Source organism: Dipodomys ordii, unplaced genomic scaffold (assembly GCF_000151885.1).
Source record: "Dipodomys ordii isolate 6190 unplaced genomic scaffold, Dord_2.0 Scaffold1, whole genome shotgun sequence".
NCBI classification, from domain to species: Eukaryota; Metazoa; Chordata; class Mammalia; order Rodentia; family Heteromyidae; genus Dipodomys; species Dipodomys ordii.
The window spans coordinates 44,097,072-44,122,592 of record NW_012267217.1 but is presented as its reverse complement, the minus strand read 5'-3'; the positions used below and the strand labels follow the sequence as shown (position 1 = coordinate 44,122,592).

General features: G+C 41.8%; 2 protein-coding genes across 2 annotated transcripts; both read left to right on the top strand.

Annotated features, from left to right (window-relative positions):
* The first annotated feature begins 901 nt into the window (after positions 1–901).
* On the top strand, positions 902–16,842 carry LOC106003113 (chromosome unknown open reading frame, human C2orf80). Its single transcript, XM_013037902.1, has 8 exons — positions 902–964; positions 2,928–3,009; positions 5,192–5,274; positions 7,286–7,373; positions 7,905–7,964; positions 13,550–13,634; positions 14,421–14,539; positions 16,780–16,842. The coding sequence occupies exons 1-8, from the start codon at positions 924–926 to the stop codon at positions 16,786–16,788; spliced, it is 567 nt and encodes a 188-aa protein (XP_012893356.1). The 5' UTR covers positions 902–923; the 3' UTR covers positions 16,789–16,842.
* Positions 16,843–19,087: 2,245 nt separating this feature from the next.
* Cryga (crystallin, gamma A) lies at positions 19,088–21,258 on the top strand. Its single transcript, XM_013036843.1, has 3 exons — positions 19,088–19,116; positions 19,221–19,463; positions 20,918–21,258. Exons 1-3 carry the CDS (start codon positions 19,108–19,110, stop codon positions 21,188–21,190), a joined length of 525 nt encoding a protein of 174 aa, XP_012892297.1. The 5' UTR covers positions 19,088–19,107; the 3' UTR covers positions 21,191–21,258.
* Positions 21,259–25,521: the final 4,263 nt, after the last annotated feature.

The window sequence follows — 25,521 nt, the reverse complement described above, 5'->3', positions numbered from 1 at the left end:
AAAAGAGAAAAAAAGAGGCCAATCTAGGTTCTTTCAAATTTTTAACTGATTCTGTAAGGGTCATACACATTATGTAGGCCAATCGACTATACTCAAAGGGTATCAATTTAAATGTTAATTTCACAGAAACATCTAGAACAATCTTTGGTCAAATATCTGTTCACAGCAGCCCATCCAAGTTGATCCATAAAAGGAACCATCACAATGCACTTGAACAATCCTTATACAGTTGATTGCTGTTGATGACTCTCCCTGACTACTCCCTCTGATAATGATCATCTCTCTTTCTAAATGCCTTTTTGTGACTTCAGGCCTCTTTTGACCCTGTTGTCTGGTCTTCAGTTTCTGATTCAATGTTGGAATGGACATCAAAGCCAAGATCACCTTTCATGGGGCTTTCAAGGACTTCCTGGCCGTGGGGAAAGGAGTTATGGGTGATTGTATAGAGAACTCCGTCATCAGCTCTCCTGCCAGGGCAGACGTGCTGGAGTCCCCGTTGAATGCACACTGGAAACCTCTAACCTATTCAGATCACGCTCATTCCTGATCTATTCCACTCAAATAGCCTGATCCATGATATCGTGAGTCACATCTGTTTTACATGCCAGATTCTTGTGAAGATAAGTTCATGCTAGAAAGGAGTAAACAATACCAGGTAGACACAGGTACAGTGCTCTAGCCTCTGAGCCCCTTTCTTATCTTGTACCTGCTGGATAAGAGACCTCAACTCTGTGTACTCTTGGTTCCCTTCCACAACTTCACACTCCGTGACGGGTATTTGGAGCAACAGCATCCCTAATTCAAGTTCTTTCTGATTTGCTGCTTTGGCTTCCAGGCTGCTCCTGGGAGGCAGGGTCTTCCTGAAGGATATCAGGTGCAGTGTAAGCTGCGGACACCTGGCTCAGAGGAGGCGGCCTTCAGACATGGAAAGAAAGCTCCTAAAGAAGGAAGTGAGAAAGCTGCTGTGAGTATTATCCGGAATGACTTTCATGTATGGTACTTGGCATTTGGTAGGTTTTCAGAGATGGTCTGGAGATTGGCCAGTAGGTACAAAGCTAAGGAAGAATGTATTTATTCAGAATAGGAGGAAGGCAGATGGTTTGGCCTCTGCAAGTGGGGCCTCACAACGACGGGAGGCAGGGAGCTGAATCTCCGGAGGTTGCCTTTGCTTTTGCCTGGGAGGTTCCCAATTCTCCAGTTAGCAGGTGGGGACAGAATGTGCCATTGATTCCAACCTCACAAGTAGAAGATGTACAGAGATTCTTAGAAGAGCCTAGTATTTAAATTACAATGTGTCTCTCTTGCTGTCAGTCTTCTCTGCTAACTTATCTCCTTTTTCTTAGCATGCAACTAATCTACCAAGTTTCCTATAGAAGAGAAGATAAATTCTATTCTATAAGTCTCAGTCATAACAATATCTTGGCCATTTAAAGTATTATCACAGATCCCCCCACCCAAAAAAAATGCCCTATCACAGACCCCCCCCCCAAAATGCCCTTTCTCTGACTGGATCAAACCATGTATGAATTCACATGTTTATGTATATGTGTGGAGGTCATAATAATACTAAAGAACAAACCATAATCAGGATTGCCAACTTCTCTTCTTATCTCATCTAAAGAATTATAATTTGAAACTGAAAGTACACTTTTATATAGCCAAAGACTACATTTTGGCTGATTTAAAGTGCTCTGGAATATCACAATAAAAATTCAAAAAGTTTGGCTGAGCGCCAGTGGCTCATGCCTATAATCCTAGTGGCTCAGGAGACTGAGATCTGAGAAACATAGTTCAAAACCAGCCCAGGCAAGAAAGTCCATGAGACTCTTATATCCAATTAACTACCAGAAAACCCAAAGTGGCACTGTGGCTCAAGTGGTAGAGTGCTTGCCTTGAGCTGAAGAGCTCACAGACAGTGTCCAGGCCCAGAGTTCAAACACCATGATCAACAACAACAAAAAAAATTCAAAAAGTTTTATCTATCTTAAAAGAAAGCTTTTGAGCTAGGTGCTGGTGGTTGCTGCCTATAATCATGCCTACTCAGGAGGCTGAGATCTGAGTATCATGGTTTGAAGCTAGCCCAGACAGAAAAATATGTGAGACTCTTATCTTCAATTAGCCAGCAGAAAAGCTAGAAGTAGAGGTGTGGTTCAGGTGGTAGAAAGCCAGCCTTGAATGAAGTGCCCAGGTCCTGAGTTCAAACCCCAATACAGGAACATACACATACAAAAGGAAAAAAAGGGCGGGGGTTAGAAGCCAGAAACAAACCTAATCTTCACATCATAGCAGCCAGCCCTAGTGTGAGGAACAGATACACAACTAGCCTCATATTACATGGGTGATTTTCCAGGATCAGCCTCAACCTCAGAGACTCTAGAATGATTTCTTCATGCACAGTTACTCTCTCTTCTGTTATTAACATCACTGTTAGGAGAGGATCTGATAGAGACATGCTAACAGAATTACTAAGGTTTTATGCATTACTCTTTTAAGGGTATCTATAGGCTAATATGAAAAGGCCTTAAGGAAAAGAATGCATCTCTAAAACATTATCTGTGTCTAGAATTTATCAGCTTTGGTATTCCTCCTGAATGTACAATGGGCAGCAAGTGAATCTTTATTTTAAATAGGATTAAGACTAGGATCAATCTTAGTCTTGCTGAAATCCTCTGGTGAATCCTGCTTTCCTGCAGATTCTATCTGAATGATAGGTTTAAAGTTTTAGATAAAATGTGATTTAAGTTAAGTATGGTTAGCGGTTCATCATAAGTTTCCTGTAAACCAAAACTGAACATTAACATAGCCACCAGACTATGGGGTGACAGCTGTTGTATTTTGGGCTGGGAGGGAGGGTTTGGGAAGGAAGCTGGGCAGATTGAGCCCCTGTCTCACCCACAAAGGTTCAATACTGCTCTCTTGCTTTTAAGGAGAGATTATATTGGCATCAGACTTCGGGAAAATGAATTTGACCCAAAAGGAAGAAGGCAACTCTCCATTCTAGATGATGTGGTAAAGAAAGGCATGCTGATGCTGAATTGTGTAATGTGTTTTAAATGTGTACAATAAGCCAGGCTACTATTACACACACACACACACACACACACACACACACACACACATACACACATACTTGTCCTCTTACTCATCTTCTCATTCTAAGTTTGTATGGTTATTTTGACTCATTGAATAAAAAGCCAATGAGAATACAAAAGTCCTTTTAGGGAAGAAAAATTAAAACCCAAATGAGGGCAAAAATGTTACATTCATAATAATAAAAAAAATCAAAGCTGAGTATGGTAATTTATAGTGGTTACTTGAGGAGTCAAGGTAAGAAAGATTAAAGTTTCAGCCCAGCTTGAGCAGAAAAATTTATAAGACTTCATCTCAACAGAAAAATCTGGGCTGCTAGTGCTTACCTGTCATCCTATCTGTGGAGAGAGGCATAAAATAGGATTGTAGTCCAGGCTGGCCTGAACAAAAAGCAAAATTTTATCTAAAACATAACTAAAGAAAAGGCTGTGACAAATGTAGAGGGCTGAACCCATCAAGCACAATCCCCTTAGTTCAGATTCAAACCCCAGCACCAACAAAAACAACAACAAAACACCTCCACAAAATATCCCCTTTCCGTTGAAATTACCTTTCAGGTACTTCTAAAACACAATCATGTCCTTGTCATTAACATTAGTGGGAAAAAGCAAAGCAATGCATAATCCTTCATTTGTTGTATTGTTCCTGTGAAATCCCAAGTTCATGTTAGGCTCTGTTAGCTCACTTCACAGGAATTGAGGAAGCAATTGCAGAAAGATGAAATTCAGGGCTGGGAATGTGGCTTAGTGGTAGAGTGTTTGCTATACATGAAGCCCTGGGTTCAATTCCTCAGTACCACATAAACAGAAAAGGCCAGAAATGGCTCTGTGGCTCCAGTGGTCAAGTGCTAGCCTTGAGCAAAAGGAAGCTCAAGGGCAGTGCCCAGGCCCTGAGGAAGAGAGAGAGAGAGAGAGAGGGAGAGAGGGGGGGAGGGAGGGAAGCTCTCTGACTTCTAGTACTTGCTTGGAGCTCAGTTTGAAGCTAAGCCTCACTCTATACACACATTAAACAGAGAAATTAAGTAGATCACTGCTATGCTTTTCATACTTTAATGAACTTGATTATAGTGCTGTTTAATTGAGGAGGTCAGGGACTTGGGTTGTTTTTTATTTTGTTTTTTACTTTTTTAATGTTATTAGTAAAGTGATATACAGAGAAGCTACCTACCATTTGGGGATTTGGCTTTGATATTCTGGATTGAATCTCAGGCTGACTCCAGCTTCCCTTATTTTTTTTTTAATTTGTTTTGGTTTATATTTCATTTTCCTTGCCTCTGGGAAGAAATAATTCTATCACTTAGAGTTGTTAGAAACTTAGAACCCTAAAAGCCAAAGCCAAATCAAACCTTCCTCTTACTGGGATAGGGAAGCAGGAAGGAATATATTTTGATAGGCACATGGTAAATATACTTATTAAATAAAATCTCTTGGAAATTACCAAGAAAAGATCACATTAGGAATGATTGCTCCAGCTGGCTCTCAGCATTATATTTGATCACTTAATCATTTCTACCTCTGGGCCTTTGCTCATGCTGGTCCTTGCACCCAGGATTTCCTTCTCTGTCTATAGAAACTCCCATTCTTCAAGTATGAGCTCCAAGAAAAGCTCATAGAATTGGCCCAACCTCCCCAAATAGACACATCGAATTCCCACACCACCCCACCTGCATTCCAAAAGCACTGTCCTAGCACTGTACAGAATCTCTGAAACTTCATCCCTCAATGCCATCTGGGGGGGGGGGGACAGGGGGAATGGCCAAAGGGCATCAATCACTCACCCAAGAATATGAAACAAGTTGTTGACAATTCCTAGATAGGAGCCCAGATTTCCCAGTTGCCAGTTTAATATGCTTTCCATTCATCCATTCTTTCTTTCCTGGCCCACACAAAACCAATGACTGGTCTAGGGGAAGCTACCTTCAATGCTTGTGGATCCTTAAGTATTTATGGCCGACCATCAGGACATTAAATTTAGGAAAGGACCCTGCTCATTTTGGACATGATAAAATAGGACAGTCTTAGCAAGGCCATTGTCATTGAGTCCAGGGTGTCCTTTGGGCACTGGCTAAACCCGTTCTTCTGTCTCTGTTCCCTCCTTCCAGGCGCACTATGACTTGGCCATCAGCGTCGCGCTGCAATGGCTGGGTCACTCAGAAGACTTAACTTGGCTGGAGCGGGAGGCCAGGTAAGTTGAAATACATTTGTTGCTTTTCTCTTTAATGTGACTCTGATGTATGATGGAGGAAATTCCATCCCTCTCCAGCAGCTTCCCACATGAGTAGGAAACACTTCCAGGGTGAATGTTCCCTTCACCTAGAAACCTTAGGAACCCACACATTGTCAGCCTGTGGGAGTCGCCAATGTGTTTGTCTTTTTCATAGTGGTTAAAAGCTGCCGTCTCTCCTGAGCTCTATCAAGCACAGTTTCTGGAACATGAAGCGACAGATACCTGAGCTGAGATGTTTGAATGAGGGAATAATTTTCTTTACCAAGATTATTCTTTTTCTCCCATGTAGTAGCCAGGAAGACTGACTCAATTGGTCAAAACAGGGAACTACTGAGGCCAGGAACCCATGGCCTATTCCAAAAGTCAGTTATTCCTCTGTTCTGTGGTCTCCAACTCCACATCTGTTCCTGGATGAAAATTCCAGTTAGGGTTTGATTGTAAGAACCAGAAAATCCAGTTTGAATAACCTTAAGCAAGCAAGTAAGCAAAGCAAATAAACAATTAAAAAAAACAGGCCAATTTAATTGCCTCTATCTGAAAAGTGTGTGGCTAGGTCTGTGTTTGACATAGTATCAGTCAAACACAGCTGATGTCACCAACACCTACCATTTGCTTCTGTTTTCTCTGAGTAGACACCATTCTTAATCTTATATCACGTTATTACAGCATTTAGTGCAGGGGAGGAGGAATCTAATGAAAACACAGAATTGTGTCTCAGTGGTTTCATTTGCCCAGGCTTGTCTGGGATGGAACACACTGGCTCATTTAGTCTTCAGTGTGCTTTCCATTCTTGGAATCATGTTTTTTGCCTCCCCCAGAAATACAGAGGCTTACGTTAGCGCCAGGAAATTGCCACACGATAGAGTGAGGGTCCTGGTTAGCAAAGCCATAAACCTCTACCACAGTGGCCAGTGGGCTAATGTTTGCTAGCTGCATAAGCAAGAGGAAACAGGACAAGTTCATTGTCATTACTGGAAATCCTAGGTAGTTGGGGGGTGTGGAATCAAGTTTTGAAGCTAGCCTCGGCTTAAAAATGTTCTAGTATAAAAATTCAAGAGAGGGACTGGGAAGGTGGCTCAGTGGTAGAGCGCTTGCCTTGCATGCATGAGGCCCTGAGTTCGATTCCTCAGCACCACATAAGCAGAAAAAAAAAGCCAGAAGTGGCGCTGTGGCTCAAGTGGTAGAGCGCTAGCCTTGAGCTGAAGAGCTGAGGGACAGCACCCAGGCCCAGAGTTCAGGCCCCAAGACCAGACCCCCCCCCAAAAAAAAAAAGTTCAAGAGAGCTGAACACCAGTGACTCATGCCAATAATCCTAGCTACTTAAGAGGCTAAGAGGCTAAGATCTGGAGATCATTTTTCAAAGCCAACCCCAGGGAAGAAAGGTCTGAGACTCTCATCCTCAATTAATCAGCATAAAACCAGAAATGGAGCTGTGGTTCAAGTGGTAGAGTGATTGAACAACAACAACAAAAAGCCAAAGGATAGTAACCAGGCCCTGAATGTAAGTCCCAGTATTGGTGTGTGTGCACATGCACATACATATATACACACACAAAATACACACAGAATCAAGAAGATTCTGTCTTAATCAGTGGCTAGACTGGGTGGCATGTACCTATCCTCCAGGTGACAAAGAGAGGGTGTCCAGGCTGAACTAAACAAGAAGACCCTATCTTGAAAATAACCAATGCAAAATAAGACTAGAGGAATGGCCCAACTGTTAGAGTGCCTGCTTAGCAAGCACTGAATTCAAACTGGTATTGAAAACACATACACACACATACACATCCAAAGTGTTTTACTAGCAAAGAGTCAACACTTCAATGTTATAAATCAGTGGTAGCAAAAACAAGGTTGGCGTGTGGCTCAGATGGTAGAATGCTTGCCTAGCAAGAACAAGGCCCTGGATTCAATCCCCAGGACTGTAAACAAGACTAAACCCACCATTCTTATTTATATTCCCCCTTAGGAATATGCCGTTTCATGGCAGACCCATGTATCCAAACCGCAGAGAACGAGAAGCAATGATTTTGTCATCCTATGCTGGAATCTTAATGGTAAGGAACACTATTTGGATGGATGGATGGATGGATAGATCACGTCTACTGTATGCATTTTTATATTCATGAATATTTATGGTATTTTTCCAACCAATACTTCTAAATGTTTAGTATTTACTCATAACAAACATCTCATTTTTAAGACAAAAAAAGAAGAAGCTGGGTACAGGTGGTTCATGCCTGTACAATCCTCACAACTCAGGAGGCTGAGATCTGAGGATTGTGGTTCTAAGCCAACCCAGGCAGGAAAGTCCATGAGACTCTATCTCCAGTTAACTACCAAAAAGTTGGACATGGAATTGTGGCTCTAGTGCTAGCCTTAACATAAAAATTCAGGAACAGCGCCTAAGTCCTGAGTTCAAGCCCCAACACACACACACACACATACACACACACACACACACACACACACACTTCCTCACTGCCCATGCTATGACACACAGTATTAGAACTGGAACTATGAGAGCTTTGTTTTACAATAAGAGAAAAGTTGTGATGTGACAATATACTGTCGTTGTTGTTTAACAGAACAGTGTTCCAATTGAAGAAGTCTTTAAAATCTATGGAGCTGATTCTGGTACTACCAAGGTAAGGGATTTTGCGAGAGATTATTAAATTTATACATGTATAATGCTATATTTTTGGACATCCATTATGAAATAACAGTTCTATACAAAAATCTACACTATATTCCTTGAGTACATATACACTTTAGTGGAGGATAGCATGGTTACAGCACAGTAATCCTGGGTGTTGTTTCTAGCCTTTGTGAGTGTCTGGTTCATTTGTAAAAGCTGAGAAATAGGTGGGATTGTGGGCATTGAGGGAATAGCAATGAAGCCCTAGTGTTTAGTGCATGTAACTTCAGAATGATAGTGATAATTAAGGCTCTGGTACTCAAGGGCTGGTTATCTGGTTTCTATGTTCCTCTGTATTGGGCTTTAAAAAAATATTTTAAATTGTTATTATAAAGGTGATATATAGAAAGGTTACAGTTACATAAGTCAGGTAATGAGTACATCTATTTGGACAATGTCACTATTATGCCTTTCCTCACTCTCTCCCAGTATATTGGAATTTTTATATTTGTTCCAGATAATTATCTTTGACATGTATAGAGAGTCTTGGGATTGGAGTTAAGGACTATCAGTGGGATGTTCACCTGCCTCCCTGGCCTGTACCTGTCAGAAGCAGGTACACTTTCTCCAGCTGTGACAATAAAAAATGTCTCCAGATTTCCCTGACAGACAAAAATCACATTTAGTTGATAACCACTGCTCTAAATATCAAAAAGATTAAATAGCTAATTAAGCGTCTGTGTGTACTATTAACCAGATGTAAACTTTGTCCTCTCTGGATAAGGAGTCATCATGAAGGGTAAGAGTTGAGGAAGCAATATATGCATCTGAGGCTCTCTATGGAAACCCACAAGCTCCTCCTCCCTCCCTCAAGAATTGTCACCGTGCACCTCCCCCACCCCTTTCTCTTGTGGCTGCCCTCTATCCCTTTTCTCCTAGTCTTTCTCCACATACTAAAGAAAGAACTGGCAGGACCTCTCAGTGGAAGTGTAGCATTTCTCAAATTAAACTTTCAAATTATAGTCCTTTGGGGTGACATATAATTTTTTTAGGGGGTAATGGTTTTAAATAGGGGACAGAGTTGGTTTAAAAAAAAAAAGATACTGCAAAAGTCCTTTAATTGCTGTATATCTGAAATGACCTTCTGTTCTTTTGGATAAAATGTCACCTAAACAACAGCTAAAATCCTTCCCAAGTAAAGGCTTGAAGCCCCGTTGAATACTAAGCAGATTATGGAGAATTTCCAGCAACTGGAATGTCCAGTGATACAGTGTGGGAACTGGACTCAGACTCCATGGTTTTCATCAAGATTATTTGCTGCCACCAGGTGGTAGAAAGATATCACAGCCTCAGAGTCCCGCCTGATATCCAGCTGTGCTTTTTGTACCCAGGACTCCATTTGTTAGGAAATGGAAAGACTTGGAAAAAATCATACTAAGTGAAGTAAGCCAGACCCAAAGAAATATAGGTCCCATGGTTTTCCTCATTTGCAATAACTAGTATACATCTAGGATAAGTTTATCAGATGAGCAGAAAAGCTTAAAAGCTATGTACATATGGCCATATAAGATGATGCTAAGCGAAATGAACCCCAAAATATGACACAAGAGGTCTTTCTTCATTGTTGTTTTTAATGTACTATGTGATTTTTTTGTTTCTTTTGCATGTTCTTCCCCCTATGGTATATTCCCCTGTTGTCACTATAATAGATTTTGGTACCCTATATCTTGTATATACATTTATCTAATTTGGGAAGAGGAAGGGGAATAACAAAATACTGAAACAAGGATACAAGATGACTCATTGCTACAATGATACCCACAAGATGCTATGTTGGAAATGAACTTTACAACTTCTGGTGGTGGGGAGGAGTGAGGGAGGTGGGAGAGGGAAGGTATAGTGGGAGAATAACAAAGGAGGAGGTAACAATGTACCACAAGAAATGTTCTCATTGCCTTACTCATGTGACTGTAGCCCCTCTGTACAGCATCTTTACAATAAAAGCAAAAAAATTAAATCAACTAAAACCTTTACATAAGTAAGGGCTATTACCTTCAGATAAATAGAAAATATCCTACTAAATTGAAACTGAAAAAAAGCATATATTTTCCTTTAGCCAATAAAGCAAGTGATCAAAATATTCTTTGGGAAAGTGCTAGTGGCATTACTCAAGTGGTAGAGCACTTGGCTAGCAAGTGGGAGGCCCTGAGTTCAAACTCCGGTACCACAAACAACAACAACCAAGAAACCATCTCGCTACTTCAGAGGCTGAGACCAGCCAGGTGGGGGGAAAACTGCATGTGATTCCATCTCAACCATGCCTATCCTCTTGGCTACAAAGGAAGCACAAATAGGAGGATCTCAGTTCAGGCTGGCCCAGGTATAAAGACCAGACCCATTTGAAAAACAAATCAATGGCTATGGGTGTGGCTCAAGTTGTACAGTACTTACCTTGCAAGCACAAAGCTCTGAATTCAAATCTCCGTGCCACCAAAACAAACAACAAACCTCCTTAGCTCCATTTGATGGAGGAAAAGGAGGTGGAGATCCTCAGAAAGAAGGAGGAGAAACAAAGCCCTGGAGAGAGAAGGACAAGGGCCTCTGCCTTCCTTCTGGCTTTCTAACGTGCATCCCAGGTTCTAGGACTGCCCTGTGCATCCGGCCTATTCAACACCCAAAGCCCGAAGCATGGTTTCAAAGGCAAACAGACTGGCCCACGTCTTGCTAGCTGTGTGGCCTCTGATAAGTTATTCAGTGTCTCTGATCCCCAATTTGTCATAAGGTAAACAAATATGCATGCACAAATAGGCATGCGTATACTTAACCCAGCCACACCAGACTTCTTTTCAGAGCATGCATGTCAAGCACATGATGGGGCCATGCGGAGCCTTCCATAGCAGTGTTATTATTCCCAATCCCACCTCCATTCCTGACAGCAGCCTGTTTTCCTCGCAGTAATCTGTGTTCCTCCCTCTCTCCCTTATAATAGCAGTCTGCCAAGGAATTTCTCTTCTTAGAGGATGTTGACCCTGACTGGATTATACAGACCTCTGAAAGGGGTTTTATGCCTACTTTTATTGATGGATTGATGGATTGATTGATTGATTGTGACAGTGCTGGTGCTTGAACTCAGGACCTGGGCACTGTCCCTTAGCTTTTTTGCTCAAGGCTGGCATTCTATGTCTTGAGTCACAGTTCTACTTCTGGCTTTCTGAGGATGGGGAGAGGTGGTTAATTGGAGATAGTTTTGTTGACTTTCTTGCCCTGGCTGGCTTTGAACCTTAATCTTTGGATCTTAGCCTCCTGAGTGGCTAGGGTTGCAGGTATGAGCTGTTTCTGACACAAATTCTCTCTTGAGTACCTCCCTACTTAAAGCCTCTCATCTTTCCTGGGCTCACAATTATATATCACCACATCCAGCTTCCCTTTATGAAGCTGGAGTCTGGCAAGCTTTTCTTCCTGGGAGGAGAGAGAGAATGAAAGAGAGAGAGAGAGAATTTAGATTCCCTGGTTTTAATTAGTTTTATGTCAGCAAGTCATTCAACCTTTCTCTGGTAGATGAGCATGATCCTGTACAGGAATGGTGACCATGAAACCGCTGATTACTTTTTTTTTTTATGGCTATACCAGGGCTTGAACCCAGGACTTCATTTGCTCTGGCTTGCCTGCTTGGTTTGAGCTCTACCACTTGAGCCATACCTCCAGTCCTGATTTTTGCTGGCTCTTTTGGAAATGTTATCTCTCAGACATTTCTACCAGAGCTTGCCTCAAATTATAAGCCTCCGGATCTCAGCTTCCTGAGTAGGTAGGATGACAGGCTAGAGCCATCAGCCTTCAGATCTGCCACAGGACTCCTTTGGAAGGTTAGAAATGATGGTGATGATGAGAAATACAAAAAGTAATTATCACCATCATCATTGTGAAAGCTAATATTCAGGATTGTATGATGTGTCAGGTATTATTCAAAGCACTTTATTTTTGTTCAATCTTTACGCCTTACTAGGACCCCATGAGGGGTCACCAGTATTATTAATATCACATAAAAAAACAGGCACAGAGAAGCTATGTAACACACCTAAGGTCACACATATTGTAAATGGTGGGGCTTGTGTTAAATACAGTTTGGTACTAAAATTGATGCCGTTAACCAGTAATGTCTTGACTAAAATGGCAATTATCAAACTAGTCAAGAACATCTGGGGCTACTATGTGCTAGGCCCTCTGGTAAGGCTCTGGGGCTAAAATGTTAAACTAACTGGTCTCCTTGCTTCCATTCTCCAACCTATTCCCCCCATAACAGTAAAGAGATTTTCTTTCCTTCCTTCCTTCCTTCCTTCCTTCCTTTCTCCTTCTCTCCCTCTCCCTCTCTCCTTCTTTCTCTACTTCCTTCCTTCCTCCACCCTCCTTCCTTCTTCCCTCCCTCCCTCCCTCTCTCCCTTCCTCTTCCCTCCTTCCTTCCTTCCTTTCTTCCTTGCTTCCTTCCTTCCTTCCTTCCTTTTTTTTGTGCTGGTACTGGGATGGGAGCTCAAGGCTTTGTGCTGTTATTTGGATTTTTTGCTCAAGGTTGGCACTGCACTACTTGAGCCACTTCTAAACTTCAGGCTTCTTTCTGGCTGGTTCATTGGAGACAAAAGTCTCAGAGACTTGTCTGCTCAGTCCAGCTATGAACCTCAATCCTAAAATCTTGGCCTTCTGAGCAGCCAGGATTAGAGTTAGGAGCCACCAATATCCAGCCTCCTTTTTTTTTTAAATTAATTAATTTTGCAATGCTGAGGGTGGATCCCAGGACATCTTGCATGCTAGACAAGTGCACTACCCTGAACTGCCCTCTAGCTCCAGAGAGACCCTTTTCAAAAGCCTGTCAGACCTTGTCACACCAATGCTTAATAATATTTTAGGCTTCTCAGGGCACCCAGAAAGCCACAGCAACGTGCAGCTGTGAACATGGATCATCAGGGAGCCACATGATCTATGTCTCATTCCCCAACTCTCATGTTCCCTTCAGCCTCTGCCTCACCCTGGCTTGCTTTCTGAATGGGGAAAGCATTGCTGATCTCCCCAGGTGTAACTACCCTGGTTATCTTGTATTTAGCTCAAGGCTTCTCTCTCCGGACTCAGCCCCAGAGAAACAGAAGTGAGGGCCTGGCCTCCGGCAGGTCTCACTAAATGCAATCTGAAAGGGCAGGGACAATCCTAGCCTTAAAGGCCGTCTGATACACTGCTGTGCGATGACAAACCACACTCGTGATCTTGTTCTGTGTGACTCCATGCTTGGCTACAGGGAAAATCAGTCATGAGGTTGGGAAGAGACTAGGGGAAGCAGGGGCAGGGAAAGTTTCTCCAGAAAGAGGATGTTTGAGCCGCATCACAGAGGAAAAGCAGGCAACTTCAGGCAGAAAGGGAGGAAGTAGCTTACCCAGAAAAGTATGAAATAGGAACGAAGGACAAGAGCAAAGGCAGGGTGTCAAGTTCACGGTTTCACAGGTTGCATCTATGGGCCATTTGGTAAAGTCTAGGAACTCTGGATCGGTTAAACAGGTGGTAAGAGGCAGGTGTTAACCCTACAAAGTATCAGCAGGACTGTTTTGCTTTCAGGCTCCCCGGGCTCCCTTGTTCCGTTCCTTGCACCCCTTTGCCATGCTGACGGCCCCCACTGCAGCAGAATACTCCGGGAAACAGAGTAAGCCCATCCGCTCCACCTGCACAGAGGAACTGAAGTAAATTGGGAGGAGGGAACATGGGAAAAGGCCAACATCGTAATGCCAACTAGATTTCCACCTGGTGGAGCTGAAAGAAGTAGGAGCTTTGCTGACCGGAAATCCTTCCCCCATTACCAAAATCAGACCCTTTTGTGAGAGAGCAAAGCAGTCTCGGGGGGAAGACCTAAAATTGTGGGTGGACACATGTGTGTGTGTGTGTGTGTGTGTGTGTGTGTGTGTGTGTGTGTGTGCTAGTAATGAGGGCTTAACTCAGGGCCTCACACTCTTGCTTAATTTTTTCACTTAAGGCTGGTGTTCTACCACTTGAGCCATATCGCCACTTCCAAAAACATTTCTTTGTGTGTGCTGGTACTTGGGGACAGGACAGTGCACCTTAACTTTTTGTGCTCAAGGCTAGTACTCTATCACTTGAGCCACACCTCCACTTCCATATGGTAGGCCACCTTAAAAAAAAAGTGTGTGTGTGTGTGTGTGTCCTGGAACTGGGGCTTGAACTCCAGGCCTTGAGCTCTTACTTGGCTTTTTTGCTCAAGGTTGGTGTTCTACTATTTGAGCCATACCCACACCTCTAGCTTTTGGCTGGCTAATTGGAGAGAAGAGTCTCAAGAATCTGTGTGCCCCAAATTACTTCAAATCTGAAACCTTACATCTCAGCTTTCTGAGTAGCTAGTTTTACAGGCATAAGCCACTGGCTCCCAGCATTTTTAAAGTTTGGTATCCAGCTATGTTACTACCTGTATCTACAGGCGTCAAGTTAAGAAGGAGAACAACGAATAAAAACATCACCAGCCATTCTGCAAAGGAAATACCTAACACAGGATGGAAATTATCAAAAAACTTCTCACGCTTACTACCAAAGAACAAAGTAAGTGTGAACGTCTATATTTACACTGGCCAACTTGATAACAGATACTTTGTCAGAACTTACCTTTATGTCATCTTTGGAGAAGCTCCGAGGTGGAATCTAGAACCTGTGCTTACCGGATGTCTGGCTTTGGACAGGCTCCGTAACTTCTCTGGGCCTTAGCCCTCCTTCCTCTATACCCTTACATGGGCAGAACAATGCTATCTACCTCCTACACTGGGCAAATGAGTGTTCAAAGGCTTGAATGGTGCTTGGCCTAGAGTAAACCCTAAATAGATATTAGCCATGATTAATTTTTCAGTAGTTGAAAACTCATGCCCAAGTTAACTGGCTGTTTTCCCGTTGGTTCAAATAAGAAGGTTTATATTCCTTTTTGCCCTGTAGTTTCCAGAGTGGTGATAAAGGGAGAGGCTGTCTTGTTGCCAAGACGTTGTCTTGGCCGTGACCTTGGCCAAGGTTCAGAAAGCAAGCTATCTTAGAGCTCTTCCACGTAGCCTTAACACCCCAACTCCTTTCCTAGTAATAGTCCCATCTCAACACTCTCTTAGAAAATGATGTTTCTCATACCCATTTGGATTAATAAATGAGCTACTAATGCCAATACATATTTAAATATGTATTAATATTTAAACCTGTTTTCCAAAAAACCTCCTAGACTTAAGAAAAAAATAGTCCTTTCTCTTATTTTAATGAAGAAATCAGGTGGGCTGGAAGCAAATACAAAATTCTGAATAAAGTCTTATCTTGGCTCTCCCCCCCCCCCAATTTGGGTGAGTCACTTAATCTGTTATGCTTAAGTTTGTCATTTGTGAAAAAAAATGATAATATCCCTTACCTCATAGAGTTTTTACAAGAAGCAAATGAGTTAAAGTATGTGTAAAGGCTCAGAGAAGGGCTAAAGTCATGGCCAGCAATAAGACAACTTCTCCCTTTATCAACACTCTACCCACACTACCATGGAAGGAAACAGGACAGAGAGAAGGCAAAGAGAGTATAGATTCAAATCGATACATACTACAATAATATGACACAAACATAACCTTTAACTTGGAAGTTGCTGAAAAAGAACTGACTTTGGGTAGGATTAATAGAACTTATCTGCGTGTGTATACGTGCACATGCCTGTCCCAGGGCTTGTACTCAGGGGCTGGGTGCTGTCCTAGAGCTTTGTTTCCCAAGACTGGTGCTCCACCACCTGAGCCACAGTTCACTTCTGGCTTTTTTTGTGGCTAATTGAAGATAAGAATCTCACAGACTTTCTTGCCCTGGCTGGCTTTGAACGTGATCCTCAGATCTCAGTCTCTTGAGTAGCTTGGATAATAAGCATGAGACACTGGTACCAGGCAAACTTAGCTTTTTGTTTTTGAAAACGATTTCAAGCTTAGAGAAAAGCTGTATAAACAGAACAAGGAATCCACACAGTTCTTTTACCCAGATCATTATTGTTAATGTTTTGTTCTATACTTCATCATTTTATCCCTTATCTTTCTCTCTTCTTGTATAGATATCAGTCTGTGATATTTTCTGAGTCATTAGTGACACACATTGTGTCATTCAACCCCCATAAACTTCAATTTTATTTTCTAAGAACAAAGTCATTCTCTTAAATGACCACCTTACATTATCAGCTTCAAAGTATCTTACATTGGTAAGTTTTCTGTTGCTTGTTTGCCAGTACTGGGGCTCGACCTCAGGGTCTAGACGCTGTCCTCTAGCTTTTTCACTTACGGCTTGCACTCTCCCACCTGAGCCACACTCTACTTCTGGCATTTTGGTGGTGACTTGAATATAGGAGTCTCACAGACTTTCCTGTCCAGGCTGACTTCAAACTGCAATCCTCAGATGTCAGCCTCCTAAGTAGCTAGGAATACAGTCATGAGCCAATGGCACCAAGCACATTGGTACTTTTTTCTCATCCTCCACCGATGTAGCAGTTGGGTCAATTGACAAATTGACCCAATAATATCCCCTTTCAGCATTTTCCATTCTATACAGGATCTAGAGAGAGAGATTGTCTATTCCATTCAGTTGAGAAATATAATTAAATTTCCCACTCTATCAAAATAGTTTCATGGAAATACTTTTTTTGGAAATACTTTTTTAATCTACATTTGAGTCCATCTTTGTCACTTAGTATCTGATATTTGCCTCTCACTTCCTATCAATTGAAAGCTAGCGTTTATTTGATGTGCGCATTATATTGATGTGCTTGATACCAAAATTATCTTTTCATTTTGCAGGTCACTTAGAACTTGGATTTGAATCCTGGTCCGTCATTGACAAGGCCTCTGGGAGGAGATTTTTAAAAAAGCATCTCAAAACGGCAGCCCTGGCAGCATGCTTTACTTTAGATTTAGCTTTTGATGCAAATTGTATTGGATGCTGTTTTTAATATTGAGCTTTCTTCTCTTATAAGTATATGGCACAACTCTGTTTTGTCAAAGAGAAAAAAATATAGCTTATGCTGCTTCATTGTGACTGGAAAACTTAGATAATTCAGAAAGCATATGATATGTCTGTGTCCAAGCAGGCAGCTGGCTTTATATACATTTTACAAGTGTTTAGCATTGAATGTTGAGCAGCGGTGGAAGAGGAGGCAGTGTTGCAGAGTTTTAATCCAAAATAAAGAATAATCTGCGATTGATTTCTTTTATTATATTCCTAAATGGAAAAATAAAATAAAATCATTTCAATAAAGCATTAAAGAAAAATGGGTACAAGCTTTCTCTCAGTGGACTATAATGGCTAATAGGAAAAGAAAATGTTCTGTTGTTTTGATAGCTTCCCAAAATACTGATTAGGCATGGCTTAGCCTGTTAATGTTTGTAATGACAATGATCAAGTGAACTTCAGCACAGTATCCTTCTTCAAGTTTGGGCATTCCAAACTGTCTTCCCTCCTGCAGAACAGTTGCGTTACTGTGTGCAAAAACACATCTGGGTTTATTGATTGCTGCAGAAAATGGTGGTGTATTTCCATGTGGAGTTGTGGCTGAGGAGACCACAATGGCCATTTGTACACTGAGCTTGATCTCAGTTGTTCCTGAGATTTGCCAGGAGACTTGCAGCATTAGGATGGAGGCAGAGGCAAGCTCAAGTGACTTGTAGTCCCTGTACACACTGCCATGGCTCTACCCTATGACTACACCCAGTTTTCTTTTGTCCAGTTCTGCTAGTTAGAAGAGGATAGTTTTTCTTGCTGCCTTTTGCTACCTCTCCTCTTACCATCCACACAGTTGTTGTAAGTGTTGCTGCATGTTTTCAGAAACAGCATTGTGAATGTATTGCTAGCTGTAGTTAGATATCTTTTTAGATTCCCTCCATGGGACAGAAGCACAAAGGAGGTTGATTTCATCTTCACACATATGCAGGCATGGAATGACAAAAGACAATCTGAAGTTTGGATCATTTTCTACCTCTGCATAGCTGATAGGGCTCACACTCAGTAGCAGACAGAAATGGGAAAAGCTTTTCAAGTAGTCACTGGATTCAGTAACTTTGATGAGGAAAACACCAGGCAAATTGTAACACTAGTTATAAAATTAAAAGGCAATTCTGGATGAAGGGTGGCCATGGGAGGGGAGTGAAAGGATTCTGTGCATTTTCCTATTTTATAAGTGTCTCCTGCTCTTGGATGATCTATCTATCTGTCTGTCTGTATATTTATTTATTGATATTACTGAAGTTTGAACTCAAGGCCTTATGCTTGCTGGGTTCATGGTTGGAGCTAGACCTCCAGTTCAAATGTTTATTTTCAAATGAAGAGTTTATTATGTAAACACTTGGAAATATATCTATTTCCAAAAAATATTTTTACCATCATCTCAAACTCATATATTTTAAAAATAATTAAAAAATTAATTTTACCATGGAATTGCAAACCATATTTATAATAGAAAATTAAAGAAATTAAAAAAGCAAAAAGAAGTAAAAACAAAAGGAGGAATTCTAATCTTGCCATCCATTAACACTCATCATTGACATTTTAATGTACACAGTTCTCATCTTTTTATCCTAAACATGTGCAGGCTTAAAAAAAAACCCACAAAACCCAAAACTAGAACCCTATTGTACTGCTAAAGAAATGCACGTGTCATTCTACCTGAAGAGTTGCTTGAGACTTTCTGCTGCCCCTCTTGCTCTTCAGAACCTTCTGGAATTTATGATCCTCATGTGCTCCTGCAGATGCAACTCCCTGAGCTCCACCTCAGCAGTTTCTATAGGCAAAACATTGCAAAATGCTGGCCATGTAATGTATTTCCAGAGAGCTGCATAGGATGGAAAAGGCGCCCTTTGTCTCCAAGGTCATAATGGCTCTGCTGACATTAATTCCTTTCACTGGAGCGGAGGGAGGACACGTCGAAAATGCCAGAAAGAATGAGAGCCCCCAGCCCCATGATCCCAAATGAAAAAGAGAGAGCGAGAGTGAGAACACAGAAATCCCCTTACGCATGACCCCCAGGTCCCTTTTGTGTGGTTCTTGCCAGCACAGCAACCACCCTGCTATATATACCCGCTGCTACTTCTGTCCCCATCACACTGGACACTGACCACTCGCTGTCAACAGCTATGGGAAAGGTGAGCCAACAGAGGTGCCATTCGTGGCTGCTGGGTGTTGGGTCTGTGATGGGGGGTGCGCCTTCGAGCTGACCATCTGCTCTCACCAATGTTTTACACTGCAGATCACCTTCTACGAGGACCGCGGCTTCCAGGGCCGCTGCTACGAATGCAGCACCGACTGCCCCAACCTGCAGACCTACTTCAGCCGCTGCAACTCCATCCGCGTGGACAGCGGCTGCTGGATGCTCTATGAGCGCCCCAACTACCAGGGCTACCAGTACTTCCTGCGGCGGGGCGACTACCCCGACTACCAGCAGTGGATGGGCTTCAGCGACTCCATCCGCTCCTGCCGCTCAATCCCTTATGTGAGTCTGGCTTCACCTTCACTGAAGGAAGTCATAGCATCGGTGATCAGGGACCGTCAACCCCTGCTTGCTAGTTGCTTTCTATTGCTGTTCTCAGCAAGGATAGGGACACATAAGTTAAATCTTGTCATTTGCAAAGTTGTAGAGCATCCTGGAGGGTTGAAGGGTAAATGCCACATGACTAGGCTTATTTGCAGAAGCGTATAAACATTGGTTTAACAGAACAGAGAGAAGAGCAGTGATGACTAACGAATGGCTGGAGCAGCTGGACAGGAAGGTTGGCAGAGATGGTGGTCAAATAATTTACAATTAGATAGTTCAAGAGCTATATTTTAGATGTTGACTACAGCTAATGATCACATATCATATTCTTTTAAAATGCTGAGAGGGCATGCTAACCACTCTCACCATAACATGATAACCATACAAGGTAATAATATATTAACCATTGTTTAACATACATGGTACCTACTTAGAAATACTGTGCACAGTCAAGATATACAGATTTGAATAAGAAATTAACTAAATAAAACAAGGTAGCATCTAGGAGATCCCTAATTGCTAACCAAAAATCTCCTTCCTTGCCAAAAATAAGTGAAAGGTAATTCTTGTTAAATAAAAACTTACCAGAACCTGGAAGGACAATGAATGAGAAGGCATTCTGCCTATATTGGTGATTTTTCTTCACTAGACTCTCCTGTACACTAGCATAGAAAAGCATGCTACATCTCTTGTGACTTTGTTTTTCCAAGGAGTGATTACCAACTAGTTTCTTACAAGGAGCAGAGAAAGATAAATAGTATTTCATGGACACAGCCCACACCAAAGAGCTTTTCAGTCATATGGAGCACGTGTTGATACATACAGTCTGATGACACAAATGATGTGGCTTGTCAAGGAGATTCAAGAATTGAAACCAGATGCAGGAAAGGAAAATTTGCAGATGCATGGAGATATAAATAAAAAATAGATCCTTTCTTTGAGGGCAAGAAATGAAAATGGTTTAAATGGCTTGGAAAAATGTTCTTTGAAAGATAGACCTGGAGCTAATATGAGCCATTGTAGATCAAGAATGCAAGGAATGACTTAAAAAAAAACAAAACAGTGGATAGGATGCAGTTACATGCTGTCATAATGGAGAGGGACTTTAAATCTCTTCTGCAGACTCATTACGCAGGGTTGTGACAGCTGGTTACTTACAAAGGAAATGCCTTTATTCCCTGCATTTCAATGTTCATTTCTTCTGCAAGATCTCTAGTTCACTGGTCAGGTCAGCTTTATTTTAATACACTTTCTAATCTGTAAAAACAACAAGGTAAGTAGTGGGATTAGGGAAGACACATGCTTCACAGGAGGGACCAAAGACCATGTTTCACGAAGATACAGCCTGATCACATCTCTTTGGCTGACACTAAGCATCTATGCCATGACTTTTCTTCTTCTCATCCCAACAGACCAGCTCTCACAGGATAAGGTTGTATGAGAGAGATGACTACCGCGGCCTTGTGTCTGAGCTCACAGAGGACTGCTCCTGCATCCACGATCGCTTCCGTCTCAATGAGATCTACTCCCTCCATGTTCTGGAGGGCTGCTGGATCCTCTATGAGATGCCCAACTACCGGGGCCGCCAGTACCTGCTCAGACCTGGAGACTACAGGCGCTACCACGACTGGGGCGCCATGGATGCCAAAGTTGGCTCTCTGAGACGAGTCATCGATGTGTACTAGGTTGTGCTTCTCTTGTTACAATTCACATCAAGATGCAATAAACATACAACCTGTGTGCCTGGCACTAAGTGGCTCTTGCTTATCTTTAAATACTAACTGATCTCCAATAGGTAGTGATCCCAGCAACTTATCTGACCCTGACATTATTTGGAATATCCACTTCCTTCCTGTTGATCAGGACACAGTATTTACAGAGACCTTTGGTCTACAAGAGAGAGGAAAGGACCCCAGGGAAAGGGAAAACATAAAGCTCACTGTGGTTTCAACACCAAAATAAGGGAAGGCTGAGGATGGTGTGAGAGTAGCTGATGTCTCAGATTGGTTTGAGAAAGGATACAAGAAGAGCGTGTTTTAAGCAGAATTTTCCAAAGTAGAAATGGCCTGCTTGATTTAGATCATCCTCACTTGGAAAAGGGCTAAGAGTTAAATAGCCTAATATTTTACCTTGCCTCTGCTAACAACTCTAGAGCAACCCAGTTAGCCCACTTTTCCTGAGACTCTCCCATTTTAGCAGAAAAAAAATGCATCCCAGAAGCTCTCAAAAGCTGCAGAGAAATTAGGAATGTTGGTTATCCTACTTTCCAGTTTATCTCGGAGCAAATGAGTTCATTCTTTTTTCTTTTTAATTTGTGCTGGTCCTAGGGTTTAAACTTGGGGCTTAGGTGCTATCCCTGGAGCTTCGTGCTCTCTACCACTTGAAGCACAGCTCTACTTCCAGATTTTTAATGGTTAATTGGAAATAAAAGTCTCATGGACTTTCATATTCAGGCTGGCTTTGAAAAGCTATCCTCAGATCTCAGCCTCCAGAGTTGATAGGATTATAGGTGTGAGCCACCAATGCCCCCACAAATCAGTTCTTATTATCGCTGTTTAAATACCTTCCTGAAAACTACTAGTGATGACAAATTCCCACTTTACTAAATTCCAGGATAAGAATGATGAAAAAGATGGGAAGAGACCACATTCTGTTGCCTTTAAATCGGTATATGAATGTAAATGTAAGAAATTAGTATACCTCAGTGTTCCCTGAAATTTATCATCATAATTTGAACATCTTTATTTTGAACTCCAGAGTGATTTTTTAAATCAATTCTTAGCCATCAGAGGCTCAACTGCATGGAATACGTTATTCATATTTGCTATTGTGCATATCTATGGAATTTATTTGTACTCTAGTACAGTTGCCCTCCCAGGAAGTTAGTATCTTCTCTACATTTACTTAAACAAAAATAATGCCTATCCCAAATGAGCTTTTTTTTCAGTACTAGGGTTTGCATTCAAGGCCTCACCTTGCTAGGCAAGTGCTCTACCATTTGAGCATGCCCACAACTCTTTTTTCTTTAGTTTTTTTTTTGTTGTTGTTGTTCTGTTTTGTTTTTTGGAGTAGGATCTTGATAGGGGCTGAGCTAGCCTCAGACCAAAATCATTCTACTTACATTTTCCCACACAGCTGGGATGACAAAAACCTGCCACCACACACAGCTATGGATTGAGAAGGGGTCTTTTGAAAGCCATCCTTGAACCATGATCCTCTTTATCCCTACCTCTTGCGCTGCTAATTAGGATTACAGTAGGTCACTATACCTAGCCCTACTGATTGTTTTATAATGGACTTTTTAATGGAAAATGGTAATCAAAACAGTGAGGTGTTACATAAAGACAATATGGATGAATGGAATATAATAGAGAAGCCAGAAGTAAACCTATATATCTATATCCAACTGAGTGTTGACAAAGATGTGGGGAAACAATAGTCTTTTCAACAAATAGTACTGGGAAAATGAAATATCCAGATGCAAAGAAAGAAAAGCGGGAAAAATGAAAAGATAAACTGGACCTCTAATTCGTATCACATACAAAAAATTAACTTGGTATAAGGCTAGAACTAAATTTAAGAGCCCAAATTATAAAGAAAACATGCATATATGTTTTGTTTTTGTTTTTCCAGTCCTGAGGCTTGAACTCAGGGCCAGGACACTGACCCCTGAGCTTCTTTTAGCTCAAGGCTAGCACTGAGCCACAGCCCCACTTCCAGATTTTTCTATTTATGTGGTGCTGAGGAATCGAACCCAGGGCTTTGTGCATGCTAGGCAAGCACTCAACCACTAAGCCACATTCCCAGCCACATTCATATACCTTCATAGCTTTAATTAAGCAATTCCATCCTATGAATAGAATCAAAGAAATTGAAAATCTACGTTCAAACAAAACCTTATACACAAAACAGCCAAAAGGTAAAAAAACAGTCCAAAGGTCTAATTGTCAATGGGTTATTGGATAAACAAAATGTGATATATACATACAATGGCCTATTATTTGGCTGATATGATCAGCACATATGAATGATCCTTAAAAACATGAAGAAATTAGTCCAGTTGCATAAGATCATATAATATATGAACTACTCAGAACAAGCAAAGTTATAGAGATAGCAACGAGATTTGTGGTTGCTCACAGCTGGGGGAATGAGTGAATAAAAGTGAGTGATTAGTAAAGAGTCCAGACTTGCTGGGTGCTGGTGGCTCATGCCTGTTTCCTAGCTACTCAGGAGGCTGAGATCTGAGGATCATAGTTCAAAGCTAGCTGGGGCAGGAAAGTCCATGAGACTCTTATCTCCAGCTAACCACCAGAGAACCAGACGTGGTGCTATGGCTCAAGTGTAGAAGGCTAGCTAGAGCTGAAGAGCAGAGGGACAGTGCCCAGGTCCAGAGTTCAAGCCCCAGGACTGACAAAAAAAAAAGAGTACAGACTTTATTAATGGTAACAAACAGGTTCCAAATTATGGTGACTGGTATATACATCTGTGAACACAGCACTGTGAATAAACTGTAAATCTACTCAGCTACAGAAACTTGACATAGACAGTGAATTATATCTCAAGAAAGCTGTTTCTAAAAATGTCTTTCTTCCTTTTGAGCAAGATTCCTTTCTGCTGAGGGAACATACAGGATAAATTATAAACTTTTAGTTGGGATAAATAATAACAGACATGTTCTGTTTAAATAGGAAAAGTTAAGCGGCGTATCTCATCAGTTTCCGGAGCTCTGTTTGTTTTTTATTTGGGTTTTGGTTTTTTCCAGTCTGAGCCTAGGTGCTGTCCCTAAGCTCCTTTTGCTCAAAACTAGTGCTCTACCACTTGAGCCACAGCACCACCTCTGTCTTTTTCTGTGATTAACTGGAGATAAGAATCTCATGGACTTTCCTGTGCTGCTGATTTAGAACCTGGATCCTCAGATCTCAGCCTCCTGAGTAGCTAAGATTATAAGGCATGTGCCACCAGCGCCCAGCCAGAGCTGTGTTTATCCACATAATTAATTGAGAAGTAATTCAGAGGGTAGAAACTTTATCCTTGAGCTTATGACTTCATTGGAGAGGGAGACCAGTAAAGGAGAATGTTTATGAGAAAGACAGTGGTGAATATGAATTGAGAGCCCTTGAGGTGATAAAACTCAGAGGAGGGAAAGCCACTACTGGACTGGTTCTAAGAAGAGATAGCCCAAAGGGTCTCAGTGGGAGGTGGTAAGCTTCAGGGGAAAGGGGGAGATGGGGTATTCCTATCTTAAGGAATGACTTACTTCCATAGGTGAAGACCATCACAAACACCCTGAATTTAAGAGGCAAAAGGGAAGGGGAGGGGGAAAACTCTATTTAGTGCCTATGGGCTACCAAAATTTAAAACAAATATACTCACTTTTCAGAATGAATTTTCTCTACTCTCACTGTTTCCCTCACTTAACCATCGAAGTGCAGCAAAACAGTGAGAGAAGACATTTCTCTTGATTTGTTCTTAATATATTGATTTTCATTCTCCACACCATTTCAAACTCTGAGCATTTTATCAGGAAGAATACCTAGCTCTATTGTAATGAAGATAAAATACACACACACACATACACACACACACTTATATTTTTGATAGGGAAATGAGAAAAAGGGAAGAGATTCCACCATTAGTCAAATCAAGCTGAAATCACAGGAGTATGGACGCACATGCATAAGCAAGCACACACCTTTCTAAGCCTGTGCTACAGCAGATGAACAAAACTGGCTTTTCCACGCTGACTCAGCCACCGGTAGTGAGGTAGTGTAGAGGAGGGGCTTGTCATGATCTCCCACTGACTCCAGGGAGGACCTCCCTGCATATCACAAGCTCCCTTGAAATTAGCCCCTGTGAGTGCAGCAGAGACAGACCACTTCCACCTGTGCTCCTACTCAGCTACAGAAACTTGATTGGGTCCTCCCCCAAGCCAGATCCTGAAAGTACCATTCACCTCCATATCCTATTCTTGATGGATGCTCTAGGCTGAGGCAGCTACACCAACCACCAGCAG